The 14144-nt window shown below is 38.7% G+C and overlaps 1 protein-coding gene across 2 annotated transcripts in view; it reads left to right on the top strand.

The window, feature by feature from the left end:
- The window catches only part of LOC122487748 (B-cell receptor-associated protein 29), a 56425-nt gene extending 42626 nt beyond the window's left edge, over window positions 1–13799 (top strand). For both annotated transcript variants that reach the window (XM_043588606.1, XM_043588605.1), the window contains exons 7-8: window positions 6083–6183; window positions 12663–13799. In XM_043588606.1, coding sequence (XP_043444541.1) covers window positions 6083–6183; window positions 12663–12698 — 137 coding nt within the window. In that variant the 3' untranslated portion in view covers window positions 12699–13799. The remainder of the gene's footprint in view (window positions 1–6082; window positions 6184–12662) is intronic.
- Window positions 13800–14144: the final 345 nt, after the last annotated feature.

Genomic DNA, 14144 nt, shown 5'->3' with positions numbered 1-14144 from the left:
CCAAGACGAGGCTAGAACTCACAAACTGCGAGATCATGACCTGAGCCAAAGTCAGACGCTCAACCGACTAAGCCACCCAGGAGCCCCAGCTTACTTACTGCCATTTTAAAAATTGTTTAACGGTTGTTTTGTAGTTCTCTATTCCTTTCTTCTTGCTCTTTTCCCTTGTGATATGGTAACTTTTTTAGTGTTATGTTTGGATTCCTTTCTCTTTATTTTTTGTGTATCTAATAAAGGTTTTTGATTTGTGGTTACCATGAGATTCATATATAACAACCTGTGTATATAGCAGTTTATTTTAAATTGATGAGCACTTAAGCTTGAACAAATTCTAAAAACACTACATTTTTACTGTCCCCACTCCTGACGTTTTATGTTTTTTACATCATGATGTACATCTTTTTGTTTTGTGTATCCTTAACTAATTATAGATATAGCTTATTTACTACTTTTGTCTTTTAACCTTCATACCAGCTTTATACATGGCTGAACCTTCACCATATGTTTGCCTTTACCAGGGAGTTTTTTTTCTTTCGTATATATTTTTTTATTTCTAGTTATGGCCTTTTCTTTTCCTCTTAAAGAAGACCTTTTGATATTTTTTTGTAAAGGCTGGTTTAGTAGTGGTAAACCTTTAACTTTTGTTTGGTTGGAAAACTTTTAACTCGCCTTCAATTCTGAATGATAACATTGCCGATTAGAGTATTCTTGGTTATAAGTTTTTTCCTTTCAGCACTGTGAATATATTGTGCCACTCCCTGCCAACCTGTAAAGTTTCTGTTGAAAAATTAGCTCATTGCCTTCCCTCGCCCTCTCTGCCCTTTCCCCCACTCAAGCTCTGTCTCTCTCTCTCTCAAAAATAAATAAACATTAAAAAAAATTTTTTTTTAAGCGGCGGGGGGGTGCTCCTGGGTGGCTCAGTCAGGCATCCGACTTCATCTCAGGTCATGATCTCGTGGTCTGTGAGTTTGAGCCCCGTGTCGTGTCGGGCTCTGTGCTGACATCTCAGAGCCTGGATTCTGCTTCAGATTCTGTGTCTCCCTCTCTCTCTGCCCCTCTCCCGCTCAAGCTCTGTCTCTGTCTCTCTCAAAAATAAATAAACATTAAAAACAATCTAAAAAAAATTAGCTCATTGCCTCATGGGGATTCCCTTATATGCAACTAATTGCTTTTCTCTTGTTACTTTTAAGATTTTTTAGTTTTTGACATTGTAATTATAATTTGTCTTGGTGTAGATCTCTTCTGAGTTCATCTGTTTAGGAGCCTTGCTTTTTAGACCTGGGCATGTATTTCCTTCCTTAGCTTAGGGAATTTTTCAGCAGTGATTTCTTTAAATATGTTTTATGCCCCTTTCTCTTTCCCTTCTTCTAGAACCCCTATAATGTAAATGTTAGTACTCGATGTTGTCCCATTGGTCCCTTAAAGTGCCTTTATTTTTAAATTCCTTTTTTTTCTTTTTCTTCCTTCCTTCCTTCCTTCCTTCCTTCCTTCCTTCCTTCCTTCCTTTCTTTCTTTTTCTGTTCAGTTTGGGTGACTTTCACTACCCAGATCACTGATCTGTTCTTCTGTATCATCAAATCTTCAGTTTATCCCCTCTAGTGTATTTTTTTATTTCTGTTATTGTATTCTTTATATTTGATTGGTACTTTCTTTATATTTTCTCTTTGTTGAAGGTCTTACTGTGTGTTCATCTAGTCTTCTCCCAAATTTGATAATCATCTTTGTGGCCATTATTTTGAACTCTTTATCACTTTTATTGCTTAATTCCCTTTCATTTAGTTCTTTCTCTGAGGTTTGCCTTGCTCTTTTGTTTGGAACACATTTCTGTGTCTTTTCATTTGGCCTAGCTCTGTATTTGTTTTTAGGTGTTCAGTAGTTCAGCTACGGTTCCCAATCTTTTTTTTTTCTTTTTCTTTTTTGTTTTTATTTAAATTCTAGTCAGTTAGCATACAGTGAAATATAAGTTTCAGGTGTAGAATCCAGCGATTCAACACTTACAATACCCAGTGCCCATCACGACACACATTTCCCACATTTCTTATTGTTAAAGGAGTGGCCTTATGTAAGAGATATCCTGTGGAGCCATGAAGCATAATCTCCTCTGGTCACCAGAAGCAGGTCTCCCGTGTGGGCTGCATGTGCCCTCCTGATGTGACAGGGCAGAACGGTTGTGGGCACACTAGTAAGTGGGTCTGGCTCCCAGTCCAGCTGCTGTACACCTGGTCTTGACTACTACAAATGTGCTGGTAGTCAAGACACCAGCGGTAGGCACCCTCTGGCATTTGCAGTATACAAGGATGATTCCCAAATGGCATCCGCCGGGGCCTGAATCAGCACAGCAGAACAAGACAGCAAAAATGGCTGCCACCAGTGTCTTAAGTCCCCAAGCAGACGCCTAGCTGCCTTTTGTCTCTCCAGCAGGCGCTCCAAGATTAGTAAGTGGGTCCCCTTCACCTGTAGTCTATGTAATTTTGATCCAGTGTTCTTGTGTTTATTTTGGGGTCAAGTAAGTCTACATGTGAACTCTAAGAGTGGGTTTTTTTTTCCCCTGCAATTCTAGTTTTCCTAGACGTATTCCTTATTGTTTTTCAAAGCCAGGTGTTTTGGAGGCCCATCTCTTCTGTGCAGGATCTAAGGGTTTCGGTACCTGATGTGGAACTCAAATCTCTTGCCCCTCAGGGAAAAGTTCAATGCTTTTGTGATCCTTCTGTATCATAGAATGCCATTCCTAGAATGTGGTTTTCAGGGTGCCTGAGTAACTCAGTCTTTTGAGCTTCCGACTTCGCTCAGGTCATGATCTCACGGTTGGTGAGTTTAAGCCCCATCTCGGGCTCTCTGCTGTTATCCCCGAAGCTGTCAGTGCAGAGCCTGCTTCGGATCCTCTGGTCCCCTCTCTCTCTGTCCCTCCCTGCTCGCATGTGTTCTCTCCCCCTCTCTTTCTGTCTCAAAAATAAATAAAATATTAAAAATATATATATTAAAAAAAAGAATATGGTTCTTTCCTTAGTGAGACTGTATCTCTGCTTCTTCTGCCCTTCTCGGTACTGTCCCCTGTTGTAGAGGCTCTGTTCATCCTGTTCATCCAAGGTCCCCTTCAGAGGGGATTATTCCACATGTGGCTATAGATTTACTGTCTACGGGAGAAGGTAAGCTCAGGGTCTTCCTTTCCTACCATCTTGGACCCTCTTGGACCCGTCTTGGACCATCATTGTAGGCTAGTAAGACATTATTAAGTTGTAGAATCTTCTTTGCTTTTTATACACCAGAAATCCAGGCTTTTAAACATTTATGGTAAGGTCTTGAAGTTAACACTGTGTTTCATATTTTCAAGTAGGTTCTAGGAAATGCCTTATAGAACCCAAATTAAAGACTAATATGAAAACCTTCATGTTGTGACTGTGGTTCCAGTGAAATCTAACCACTATCAAAGATCTCTCTTCCATACCTAACCTATACCCTTACCAAGTGACAACATTAAATTTGTTAAATTTAGCCTTTAATGCCTAACTTAGTTATGGATCTATAAAAATAACATGAAAGAAATTATAATGTAGAGCTATCCCATATGGCTACCCACTAACTACACATGGCTGTTTAAATCAAAATTTAATTAAAATTAAGTATAATTTAAAATTAAATTCTTCAGTTGCACTAGCCACATTTAAAGTGCTTAATAGTCACATATAGCTAGTGACTGCCATATTAGCACAGATGTTCTACATCTGTATTGTCCACTAAATGTTCTACAACACAGGAAGTTTAATTTGACAACATTGTCTTAGAAAGTGCCAATACAAAAGCCACTTTAGTTGAAAGTGACTTATATACTTAAATATAAAAATGCCCATATGATGGCTTTTCAAGAGGAAGAGGAAACAGATTGTTTATAAATAGAACCTATAATTTCATTCAACTGTGCCAGAAAAGTGACTCTTACATTTATAAATCCTACTTTCTTTTACTTAAACTTCTACCCTAAAATATTTACAAATTCAGAACTTCTAAAGACTACATATGCAGAATTGTATGTAGAGTAGAATTAGTTCAGGATTCCCAGAATTTATCCAGTCCATCTTGTGCTACTCTTCCTTTCTACACATTTACTCATTATCTTCTCTACAATGTGCTAAGTTAATGTGTGTGTGTGTGTGTGTGTGTGTGTGTGTGTGTGTGTGTGTGTGTGTGTAACTTCTATCTTAGAAGTTAACTGCTTATTTTTAACTGATTTTTAACTGCTGTCTTACACTATACCTCCTTGGTAGACAGAGGCTAATATAGATCCATTTTTGTGTATCATCTTGAGGTAAAGCCTTTAAGTGTCCCACACCCCTAAATCTTTCAATTTTATATAAGAAAGTGATTGTCTTTGCTTTTAAGGAAAATGGGCTGTTCATCCCTTAGTAGGTATAATAAAATATCCCCTTCTCAGTTTTTTCAAAAGCAGACCATTCTAATAAATTCTGTACTATAATGCTTGAGTCTAGGATGAATCAGGAAACAGGATAAGACTGGAACATCTTATGCAAGAAACTAGGGTACTCAAAAAATGATAGGGACATAGTGAGAGGACATAAGAGCCAGCTTGGCAGCCTTCCCACTAGCCATATCTGGCTAGTGCAGTTATGAATTATAAACTGTTGAAAACATAACCTATGTGTTCATACTTAGAATGGATGGATGGATGGATGGATGGATGGGTGGATGGATGGGTGAATGGATAATGGAAGGCCCTTCTTTAGAGTAGAATGCTGACTGGTAAATGTGGATGAGATGGTGAAGTTGGAAAATCACCAGTGTGCTACCATCACAATAAAGGTTGGTTTAGGCAAGAATTTTCAATGGGTGCTAACTATGAGGGGATAGTTTTCATAAGGAGCAAGATACTTACATAGTCTTTTCTTCCCACACACTGCTTCTTAGTTTACAAAGAAGAAAATAAGTATAAGTAGAAAAACCAGTGAGAGGCAGATGGGTCTCTGGATGTGGTACCTTGAGAGACAAGTCAGCATCATTTGTATGTAAGTTAAGATGCATAACCTGAATTTAATCATGAGGAAACATCAGACAAAACCAAAATGAAAAACATTCCATTTAAGAAAAAATTGGCCTGAGGGTGTCTTGGTGGCTCAGTCAGTCAAGCTTCTAGCTTCAGCTCAAGTCATGATCTCATGGTTTGTGAGTTTGAGCCCCGTGTCAGGGTCTCTGCTGTCAACACAGAGCCCACTTCAGATCCTCTGTCTCCCCTCTCCCTTTGTCCCTCCCCAATGCGCTCTGTCTCTTTAAAAAAAAAAAAGTGGCCTTTATTTAAAATGTCAGTGTTACGTAAGGGGAGAAGAATGCAGGGGGAAGGCTGAGGAACTATTCTAGATTAAAGGAAACCAAAGAAACGTGACAACTTAATGCTAATCTTTGATCTAGGGCTGGATCTAGACTCAAAAAAAAGTGGTAAAATACCCATAATTGGGACAGTAGCCAAGATTGGAATATGAATGGCAGATTAGATAAAAAGTACTGATGTTAAATTTCCTAATTTGCTAACTATGCTCTGATTATGTTACAGAATAGCTTTGTTCTTAAGAAATACACAATGAAGTATATTTTTTTATTTTTTTTATTTTTATTTTTAAAATTTTTTAATGTTTATTTATTTTTGAAGGAGAGAGAGACAGAGCATGAGCGGGGGAGGAGCAGAGAGAGAGGGAAACACAGAATCTGAAGCAGGTTCCAGGCTCCAAGCTGTTAGCACAGAGCCTGATGCAGGGCTCAAACTCACAAACTGAGATCATGACCTGAGCCAAAGTCAGACACTTAACCAACTGAGCCACCCAGGTGCCCCAAGAAATACACAATGAAGTATTAAGGAGTAAAGGGGCATGATGTCTATAACTTACTCTTAAATGATTCAAGAAAACAGTTGTGCATGTGTCGTGAGAGAATACAGTAACAAATATATTGCATCTTAACAGTTGGTGAACTTGAGTAAGATCTACAAAGGAGTTTTCTATTTAAGTCTTGCAACTTTTCTGTAAACTTAAAAATATTTCAAAGTAAAAATTTTTAAATTCTATTCCATGTTTTCTAGCCCTTTCTAAGGCACAGAATGATGTGATGACAATGAAAATGCAATCAGAGCGACTTTCAAAAGAATACGATCGACTTCTGAAAGAACACTCAGAACTTCAGGTGGGTGACATCTACTTTATGGACCTAAGTTTTTTGAAATAGTAATCACTAAATCAACCATTTGGGTCATCTGTCCTTCCCAAATCAAGAGGATGTATTCAATCCTGGCTTAAAAAAAATTTTTTTTAAACATTTATTCATTTTTGAGAGATGGCCAAGAGACAGAGCATATAAGTAGGTGAGGGGCAGAGAGAGAGTGGGAGACACAGAATCCAAAGCAGGTTCCAGGCTCCAAGCTGTCAGCACAGAGCCTGATGCGGGGCTTGAACCCATGAACCATGAGATCATGACCTGAGCCAAAGTTGGACACTCAACTGACTGAGCCACCCAGGTGCCCCTGTCCTGCCTTTTTAAAAATGATGAAGGAAACCAGATTTTTACCAAGGGGGTGAAGATGAGGATATCGCCTGAAAACACAGGATAGTCATCACGTAGAGAATTACTGACATGCTAACTGATTGCGTTCTAGTTTTAGTGAGATTGTAAGCACAAGAACTGAGCCACAAAAATGGTGTCATCAAAAAACAAGCTGGTTCTATAAACATTCAGTTTTGCTGTTGGCAATGTTTGCTCTATTCGTGCCAAAATAAGGTAAAAAATTGAAGGCTCATCTTCACGACTACTCGCTACTCCTTCCATCCCAGTGTTTTGTTTAAACATCTGAGGTCAAAACCTATGGCATTCAAATCCGTGATTTACCTCCAATGTGGATTTAAAAGATAGAAATGGAAAAAACCTTTTTGTTGTTAAAGTCACAGAGTCCAGGGCAATAGTTCTTTTTCTCTTCCCCTCCAGTCCAGCAAGAGTCTGTGCCCTGCACTCATCCAGGCTAAGCTTGCCTGTCCCTTCCCTCTTGGTTTGCCAGGCCCTACTCTGAACTGATTTCCCAGCCACTCTCTGACTGCATGTCAGAGAGTTCAGGGGAGACGCCATTCCCGAGGCAGCCCTGGTCCTTCCTGTCCCTCCTGCTTTCAGGATGGGCTTATCCTAAGAATTTGGCAGCTTTTTGTACCTTTCAATCAGGTCTTTTTTTTTTTTTTTTTTTTTTTTTGAGAGATAGAGAGCACAAGCAGGGGAGGGGCAGAGAGAGAAGGAGAGACAGAATCCCAACCAGGCTCCACACCCTCAGCACAGAGCCCGATATGGGCGCTCAAACTCACAAACCATGAGATCCTGACCTGAGCCAAGATCAAGAGTCGGACACTTAACCACCTGCACCACCCAGGTGCCCCTCAATCGGGGCTTTTTAGCAATTACAGCTGTGCAGTTACTTCACTGTAGAAGAACCCCTGGTCCCAGGACTCACTTCACTGCCTCTTCATGGTCATTGAATCTCCAGGGTTCATCACTCCGCCTGGCAAAAGGCAAGCAGGTGCTATACCCATAGGCCTTAGAGTCAGACAGACCTGGAATGACTCTAACTCTCATACTATATGATCCCAAGCATGTTAGGATACACCTCTGCAGCTTACTTTTCTTCACTTGTGAAACCAGGATAATAGTAACACCTGGCCCACTGGGTTGTGGCAAGAATTAAATAGAATGTGTAGGGTACTTAGCACTGTGCCTGGCTGATAGGAGACACTCAAGAAATGATACCTATTATAAGTATCATCATCAGTATACATTACTCTGTAGAAGTTTTGCTGAAACTGACTTATTCTCAACCAGCCACTTTGGCCTTGATTTAGAGCCAATCAAGAAGGAAACCAGAGCACATTTACCATCTGGTATCCCTAGTTGAGTTGCATGTTTGATTTAACTAACTTTTGACATTAGAGTATTCCAGAGAAGGGTATCCCCTGTGTGCTTCACACCCAGGATACGGAGAGCCCAGCTCACATGGCCTAAAGTAGATGGTTAGATTCTCAACAAGACCACCTTTTCCCCATCTCTAAAACACGGGTCCTGAAAATTGCTGACTTCACCATGGCGTGATGAGTATTTCTCCAGGGCATCCTTCAAGATCTGCCATGGAAAATGAAAGAACACTTCAGAAGCCTTTTGCCTAGAAATGGAACTTTTTTTTCCCCTCCCATTTGTAAGGTCAAAAGGATGCATATCCCCACCAGTGGACTTTGCCAGAATTTCAGAAACGTTTAGATCCCTGAATGGAGAAAAGAGAAGTAGGAATATTCTCTCATTTTGTTATGGCCGGTGGTGATTGCTGAATGTCCCCATCGTGGTAACAGCTCATGCTTCTCTTAATCCCTGAAGAGTATATGTGACAACCCATTTTCTTTCCCCTCCCCAAATTCCTTCTTCTTGGAGCTGATGCATTCTTGTTAACAGATGTTAAATAGTTTCTCTGACTAATTCCTTCCCAAGAAAGTAGTTTTTATTCCTATTTCTTTGAAAAATGACCCATCCTGGATATGCCAGGTGCCATGCTGAGAGTTGGGCCTTGTGCACTAGTGCATTTAAGGTCTTGATCCAGTTTCTTCTTTTATTTTTGAAATATTTAATGAATGACATTTACTGAGGATATGCTCTAGACCAAGCACTTAGTTAATGGGTTCATATATTATTCTGTTTACTTTAATCACAGCCCACTAAATTAAAATATTTTAATACCCTATCTTGTGGGTGAGGAAAACAAGTCCCAGAGATGTTATATAATGTACCTAAAGTCACTGAACTAGAAATTGATAGGATTCAAAGTTGAATTCAAAATCATGAAACCTTGGGGCATCGGGGTGGCTGTCATTTCAGCATCCAGCTCTTGGTTTTGGCTCAGGTCATGGCCTCATGGTTCATGTCAGGCTCTGTGCTGACAGCATGGAGCCTGCTTGGGATTCTCTTTCTCTCCCTCTCTCTCTCTCTCTCTCTCTACCCTTACCCTGCTTGCACTCTCTCGCTCTCAAAATAAATAAACTTAAAAAAAATAAAATCCAGGGGCGCCTGGGTGGCGCAGTCGGTTAAGCGTCCGACTTCAGCCAGGTCGCGATCTCGCAGTCCATGAGTTCGAGCCCCGCGTCAGGCTCTGGGCTGATGGCTCAGAGCCTGGAGCCTGTTTCCGATTCTGTGTCTCCCTCTCTCTCTGCCCCTCCCCCGTTCATGCTCTGTCTCTCTCTGTCCCAAAAATAAAATAAAACGTTGAAAAAAAAATTTTTTTTTAAATAAAAAATAAAAAAAATAAAATAAAATCCAAAACCCAGTAATTTTTCTCCAGTTGCCCCATCATTAAGAACTCCCTGTGTTGGTCACTAGACTCTGCTCTTGGATCTGTGGTCTTCCCACTTCCACTCTACTCAATCTCAGAGAGCCACATTTCCCAAGCTCCCATGCTGTCTTCTGGGCAGGTTCAGCAGTGGGAGGCACTAGCAGGGGACTGAAGGCAGGAGGGGCAGTGCCGGGGACTTCCCACCGCTCTGTTTCAGTAGCATCTGCAGCAGCAGCACCATCTTTTCCCATGGTCCTGGTACCCACTGGGCAGCTACCACATGGTGGCCCTAGCTCCTGGGATCCAGAACCGGGTCTCCCCCCTTGTCCCTCTAGCCCAAAGAATGGTGGTTTTGTGCTAATCCCTGAGGTGTCTTACCACACTGTTCCAATGCGTCTACTCTTTCACCACCTGTAAAACCAGCTTCCCATAATAAATACCTGTTTGAATTTAAAAAAGAAAGAACACTCTCAGCCCCATACTTTGGCAGTTCTGTAAACCCCGGGGGGATGACTTGGCATCCAGCACCTTGACTTCTTCGTTTCTTAAATGAGGGTTATAATACTTGAGCATTAAACCAGACCCTGTCTAAGGCACTTTAAATGTTTTTAAACAAGAAAAGCTCTATAGCCCTACAAGACACTAGTAGTTACCTCTTGATTGGACACGTTTTTTTTTTTTCCCACTCACCCTCCATTGTCCGGTATGAGAGCTTGTAGAAGATTCTGAGATTTAAGTGTCATTAAATGACTCCCATTTTCTTTAAAGTGACTCTTACACTTTTATATTTACCTTCTTAACGCTACTTGAGAAGCAAAATGATTGCTGTAGGCCATCTATAGTAAAAAGCTGTATCAAATTGTCGTTTGTGAATTATACTTCTGTTGTCAAACCAACCTTAATAATTGAATTATATCTTCAAGTTCTTGGGAAATTTACCCTTCTCAGTATTACACAGTTGATTTACTTTAAATAAAATAATCATAAAATGACTTAAACTATTATGGAAATAAAAGCGGAAGGGGGAAAGCTGGTTTCCTTACCATAAACAGATTCCACTTTGCATAATTTAAATCCATTTTAAATCTGGTCTCCTCCCTGATACAAATACTAAATAAATATTAGAAAACAATCTCGTCAATACAAAGTCTTTGCCTTTCCTTGTTTGCCGTGTCTCTCTTCTAGAAAAGGGAAAGCAAAACTAACTAAGGATTATGGGCAGCACAAACCCATCAGCATCTGGCAGTTTTCAAATTTCATTTTGGAGTCACCCTCACTTAAGGAACTTGTCCTGAATAACAGCTCCATTAAAGCTGTGACTTTTATCTTTATGTCCACTTTAATTTTGGATAAACACAAGACTATCTCCTTTTTTTAAATTGAAGTAGAATTAGCATACAGTGTTATATTCGTCTTAGATATATAATGATTCAACAATCTGTACAGTTTTCAGTGCTCATCACAGGTGTACTCTTAATCCCTTCACCTCTTTCACCCGTCCCTCACCCGCTTCCCCTCTGGCAATTGTTCTCTGTATTTAAGACTCTGTATTTTTGTTTGTCTCTTTTTTACTTTGTTCATTTGTTTTGTTTCTCAAATTCCACATATGAGTGAAATCATATGGTATTTGTCTTTCCCTGTCTGTCTTATTTTGCTTAGTATTACACTCTCTAGATCTACCCATGTTGTAGGAAATGGCAAGATTCCCTTCTTTTTTATGGCTGAGTAATACACACACACACACACACACACATCCACACACATCCACACACATCACATCTTCTTTATCCTTTCATCTGTGGATGGACATTTGGGTTGTTTATGTATCTTAGCTATTGTAAATAATACAGTAAACATGGGGGTGCATATATCTTTATGAATTAGTGTTTTTGTTCTTTGGGTAAATACCCACTAATGGAATACTAGGTCATAAAGTACTTCTATTTTTAGTTTTTTTGAGGAGCCTCCGTACTGTTTTCAGAGTGGCTGTACCAGTTTATTTTTCTACCAACAGTGCATGGGGTCTCTTTTAACTCTACTTCCTTGACAACACTTGTTATTTATTGTAGTTTTTATTTTAATCATTCTGACAGGTGTAAAGTGATATCTCATAGTGGTTTTGATTTGCATTTCCCTAATAATGAGTGATGTTGAGCATCTTTTCATGTGTCTGTTGGCCATTTGTACGTCTTCTTTGGAAAAATGTGTGTTCAGGTTCTCCACCCATTTTTAATCAGGTTATTTAGTTTTTTTGGTATTGAGTTTAGTTTTATTGGTGTTGAAGTTTGGTGTTATTTTTGAGAGAGAGACAGCCCATGAGTAGGGGAGGGGCAGAGAGAGAGGGGAACAGAGGATCTGAAGCTGGCTCTGGGCTGATAGCAGAGAGCCCAACGCGGGGCTCAAACTCACAAACCATGAGATCATGACCTGAGCCAAAGTCTGACACTAAACCGACTGAGCCACCCAGGTGCCCCGCATAAGTTCTTTATATATTTTAGTTACTAACCTCTTATTAGATACATCATTTGCAAATATCTTCTCCCATTCAGTAGTTAAAGCTGTGATATTTATCTGAAGTGGTAAGATATATATAAACATGTGAAAGTGGTACCTTATCATTCAAAATACTTCCTCTAATCCTGATTTGGTTGCGTAATGTTAATGTTACTAAAGTTGCTCTGAAAGCATTAATACTCAGCCTGAACAAGAGCTAGATGAACTTCTCATGTACGAGCAATAATGCTACAACTCCATTTGATGAGGTTTTTTTTCCTCAGTGTAGACTTTGCTTTCTTTAGTGCAAATGATTTCTAAAGGTTAATTTCGATCCCATTTTCTTCCAGTTTTAAATGATATTTTATAGTTATCTCTGATCAGCAAAGAGTATAATTTGAGAACTCAATTCTGTGGGCAAATATCTGCATAACAAACACACACACACACAAAAGGCGATCCCATCTGGGGTTTCTGTTTCCCCTCATTCTTTCCTTGCCAAAAATCTTAATTGAGTTGGTAAGAGGGGAATTTTAGAAATTTTGTTTTCCTGGTATAACCTGTGAAACAAAAGCAAAGTAGATTAAGGCAAGGAAACAAATGAATTGATCAAGAATGTTATTTTTCCCCCTTTTTCAAGTAAAACCCACAAACTTTGTAGTTTAAGTTTGAAATGTTCTCAATCCCTATTTTCATATTTGATTATTCTCATAATTAATAACCATACACAGAAAAGAGAATTTTTTTAAAAACTCCTTGTCATATCAATGAATCTGTTTTTCACTCTTGTCTGTAGCTACTTGAGTCCTTTTTTTTCTTGCAGAATCGCTTGGGGAAAGACAGTAAGAAAGGCCTGTGAACTTTGAAAGACGATGGCGACACACCATGTGAAGATGACAAATTTGTTATCGTGTTGGCCTGTAGAACAATTTAAAATGCAGTTCAGTAAAAGGTACCATTTATGACCAGCCAATAATTTTTTTAATGCCACATATAGCCTATTATCCTAACGGTGTTGTCACAATAGTTGATGATGTTTCAGATATATCGTCAAGTCTATATTCCAGCTCTTCTGTAAAATATAAGCATGTTTAGCACCCTAGTAAGATATTGAGAGGAACACTGGTTATATGGTGACTGTTTACTAATAAAAAGAAAAATTTATAGCCAGTTACTTCCCAAATTTATTTTTAAGTTGATGAAATCATTAATAGCCTCAAAAGCTGTGATGTGTTTTCAGTAATAATAATCTATTTAATCAGATGTTCCAAATACTGCTGATGTATTTGAAAATACTATTCAGTATCAGCAGATTTGTTCATAGATTAAATAAGGACAAATGATCAGAATTAGCCATTATATATATGGGGAAGAGTCATGAAGAGCAAAAAATAAAAACAATGACCTTAGTTGTTCTTTTTTATAAGTCTGATGATACTATAGTTTACTCTTGTAAAACAGCTATATTGATAATTATATTTTTGTTACTGTGCTTCTATATCTGTTGGACTGTTTCCGTTGACATTTGTGTTAATACCACATAATAAGTAGGCATTATACCTTTTTAAAATTTATCTGATAATGAAGTTTACATCTATTTGCATAACTGCCATACACTGAAGTTAAAATTATTTTATGACAATGTGGAATTCTTGACTTAGAAAGCTAATGTAGAGCATATCCAAAGAGCAATGTTTCCCATCGCTGTGAGAGTTACTAAGTATACAAATATTACCTCAAATATACATATACTGGGGTCACAGTTTCTCTGAGATGTATCTGTATTCTGAAAGCTAAATATTAAGTACTTTTTTTTCCATTCATATTCCTTTAGAATCTCCTTTAGAACATGATAACGACTGTAGTTATATTAAAATGATTTAGGTTGTTCCAGTGTTTAGACATGAAAATCATCTTCCTTGTCTCATAAAGACCTAAATATAAATAATGGAATGCAAAATAATGACTGGAGTTTTTACTTTCCTGATACTTATTTCATCCTTTGTTGTTTATTATCATTTTAGCACCAACTTCATGCATACTTAATTTTTTTCATTGTAACATAGGTGAAATTTTTTTCATTGTAACATAGGTGTAACATAGGTGAAATGAGCCAATACATTAGAATTTTATTTCAGATAGAAGCCAGGAGCTACTGCTAGAACACAGACATGTAGGAGACATTTACCAGGAGTGAGCGATGGACTTAGACCAGATGGTCTGACAGCACCATGAGTAACAGAGAAGGGGATGCTTCAGTGGGAGGGAGCTGAATAAATGACAGTTCAGAGTATTGCCTTGGAAA

Source organism: Prionailurus bengalensis, chromosome A2 (assembly GCF_016509475.1).
Source record: "Prionailurus bengalensis isolate Pbe53 chromosome A2, Fcat_Pben_1.1_paternal_pri, whole genome shotgun sequence".
NCBI lineage: Eukaryota > Metazoa > Chordata > Mammalia > Carnivora > Felidae > Prionailurus > Prionailurus bengalensis.
Note: the sequence above shows the minus strand (reverse complement) of the source record. Positions and strands in the feature narration are given on the sequence as shown.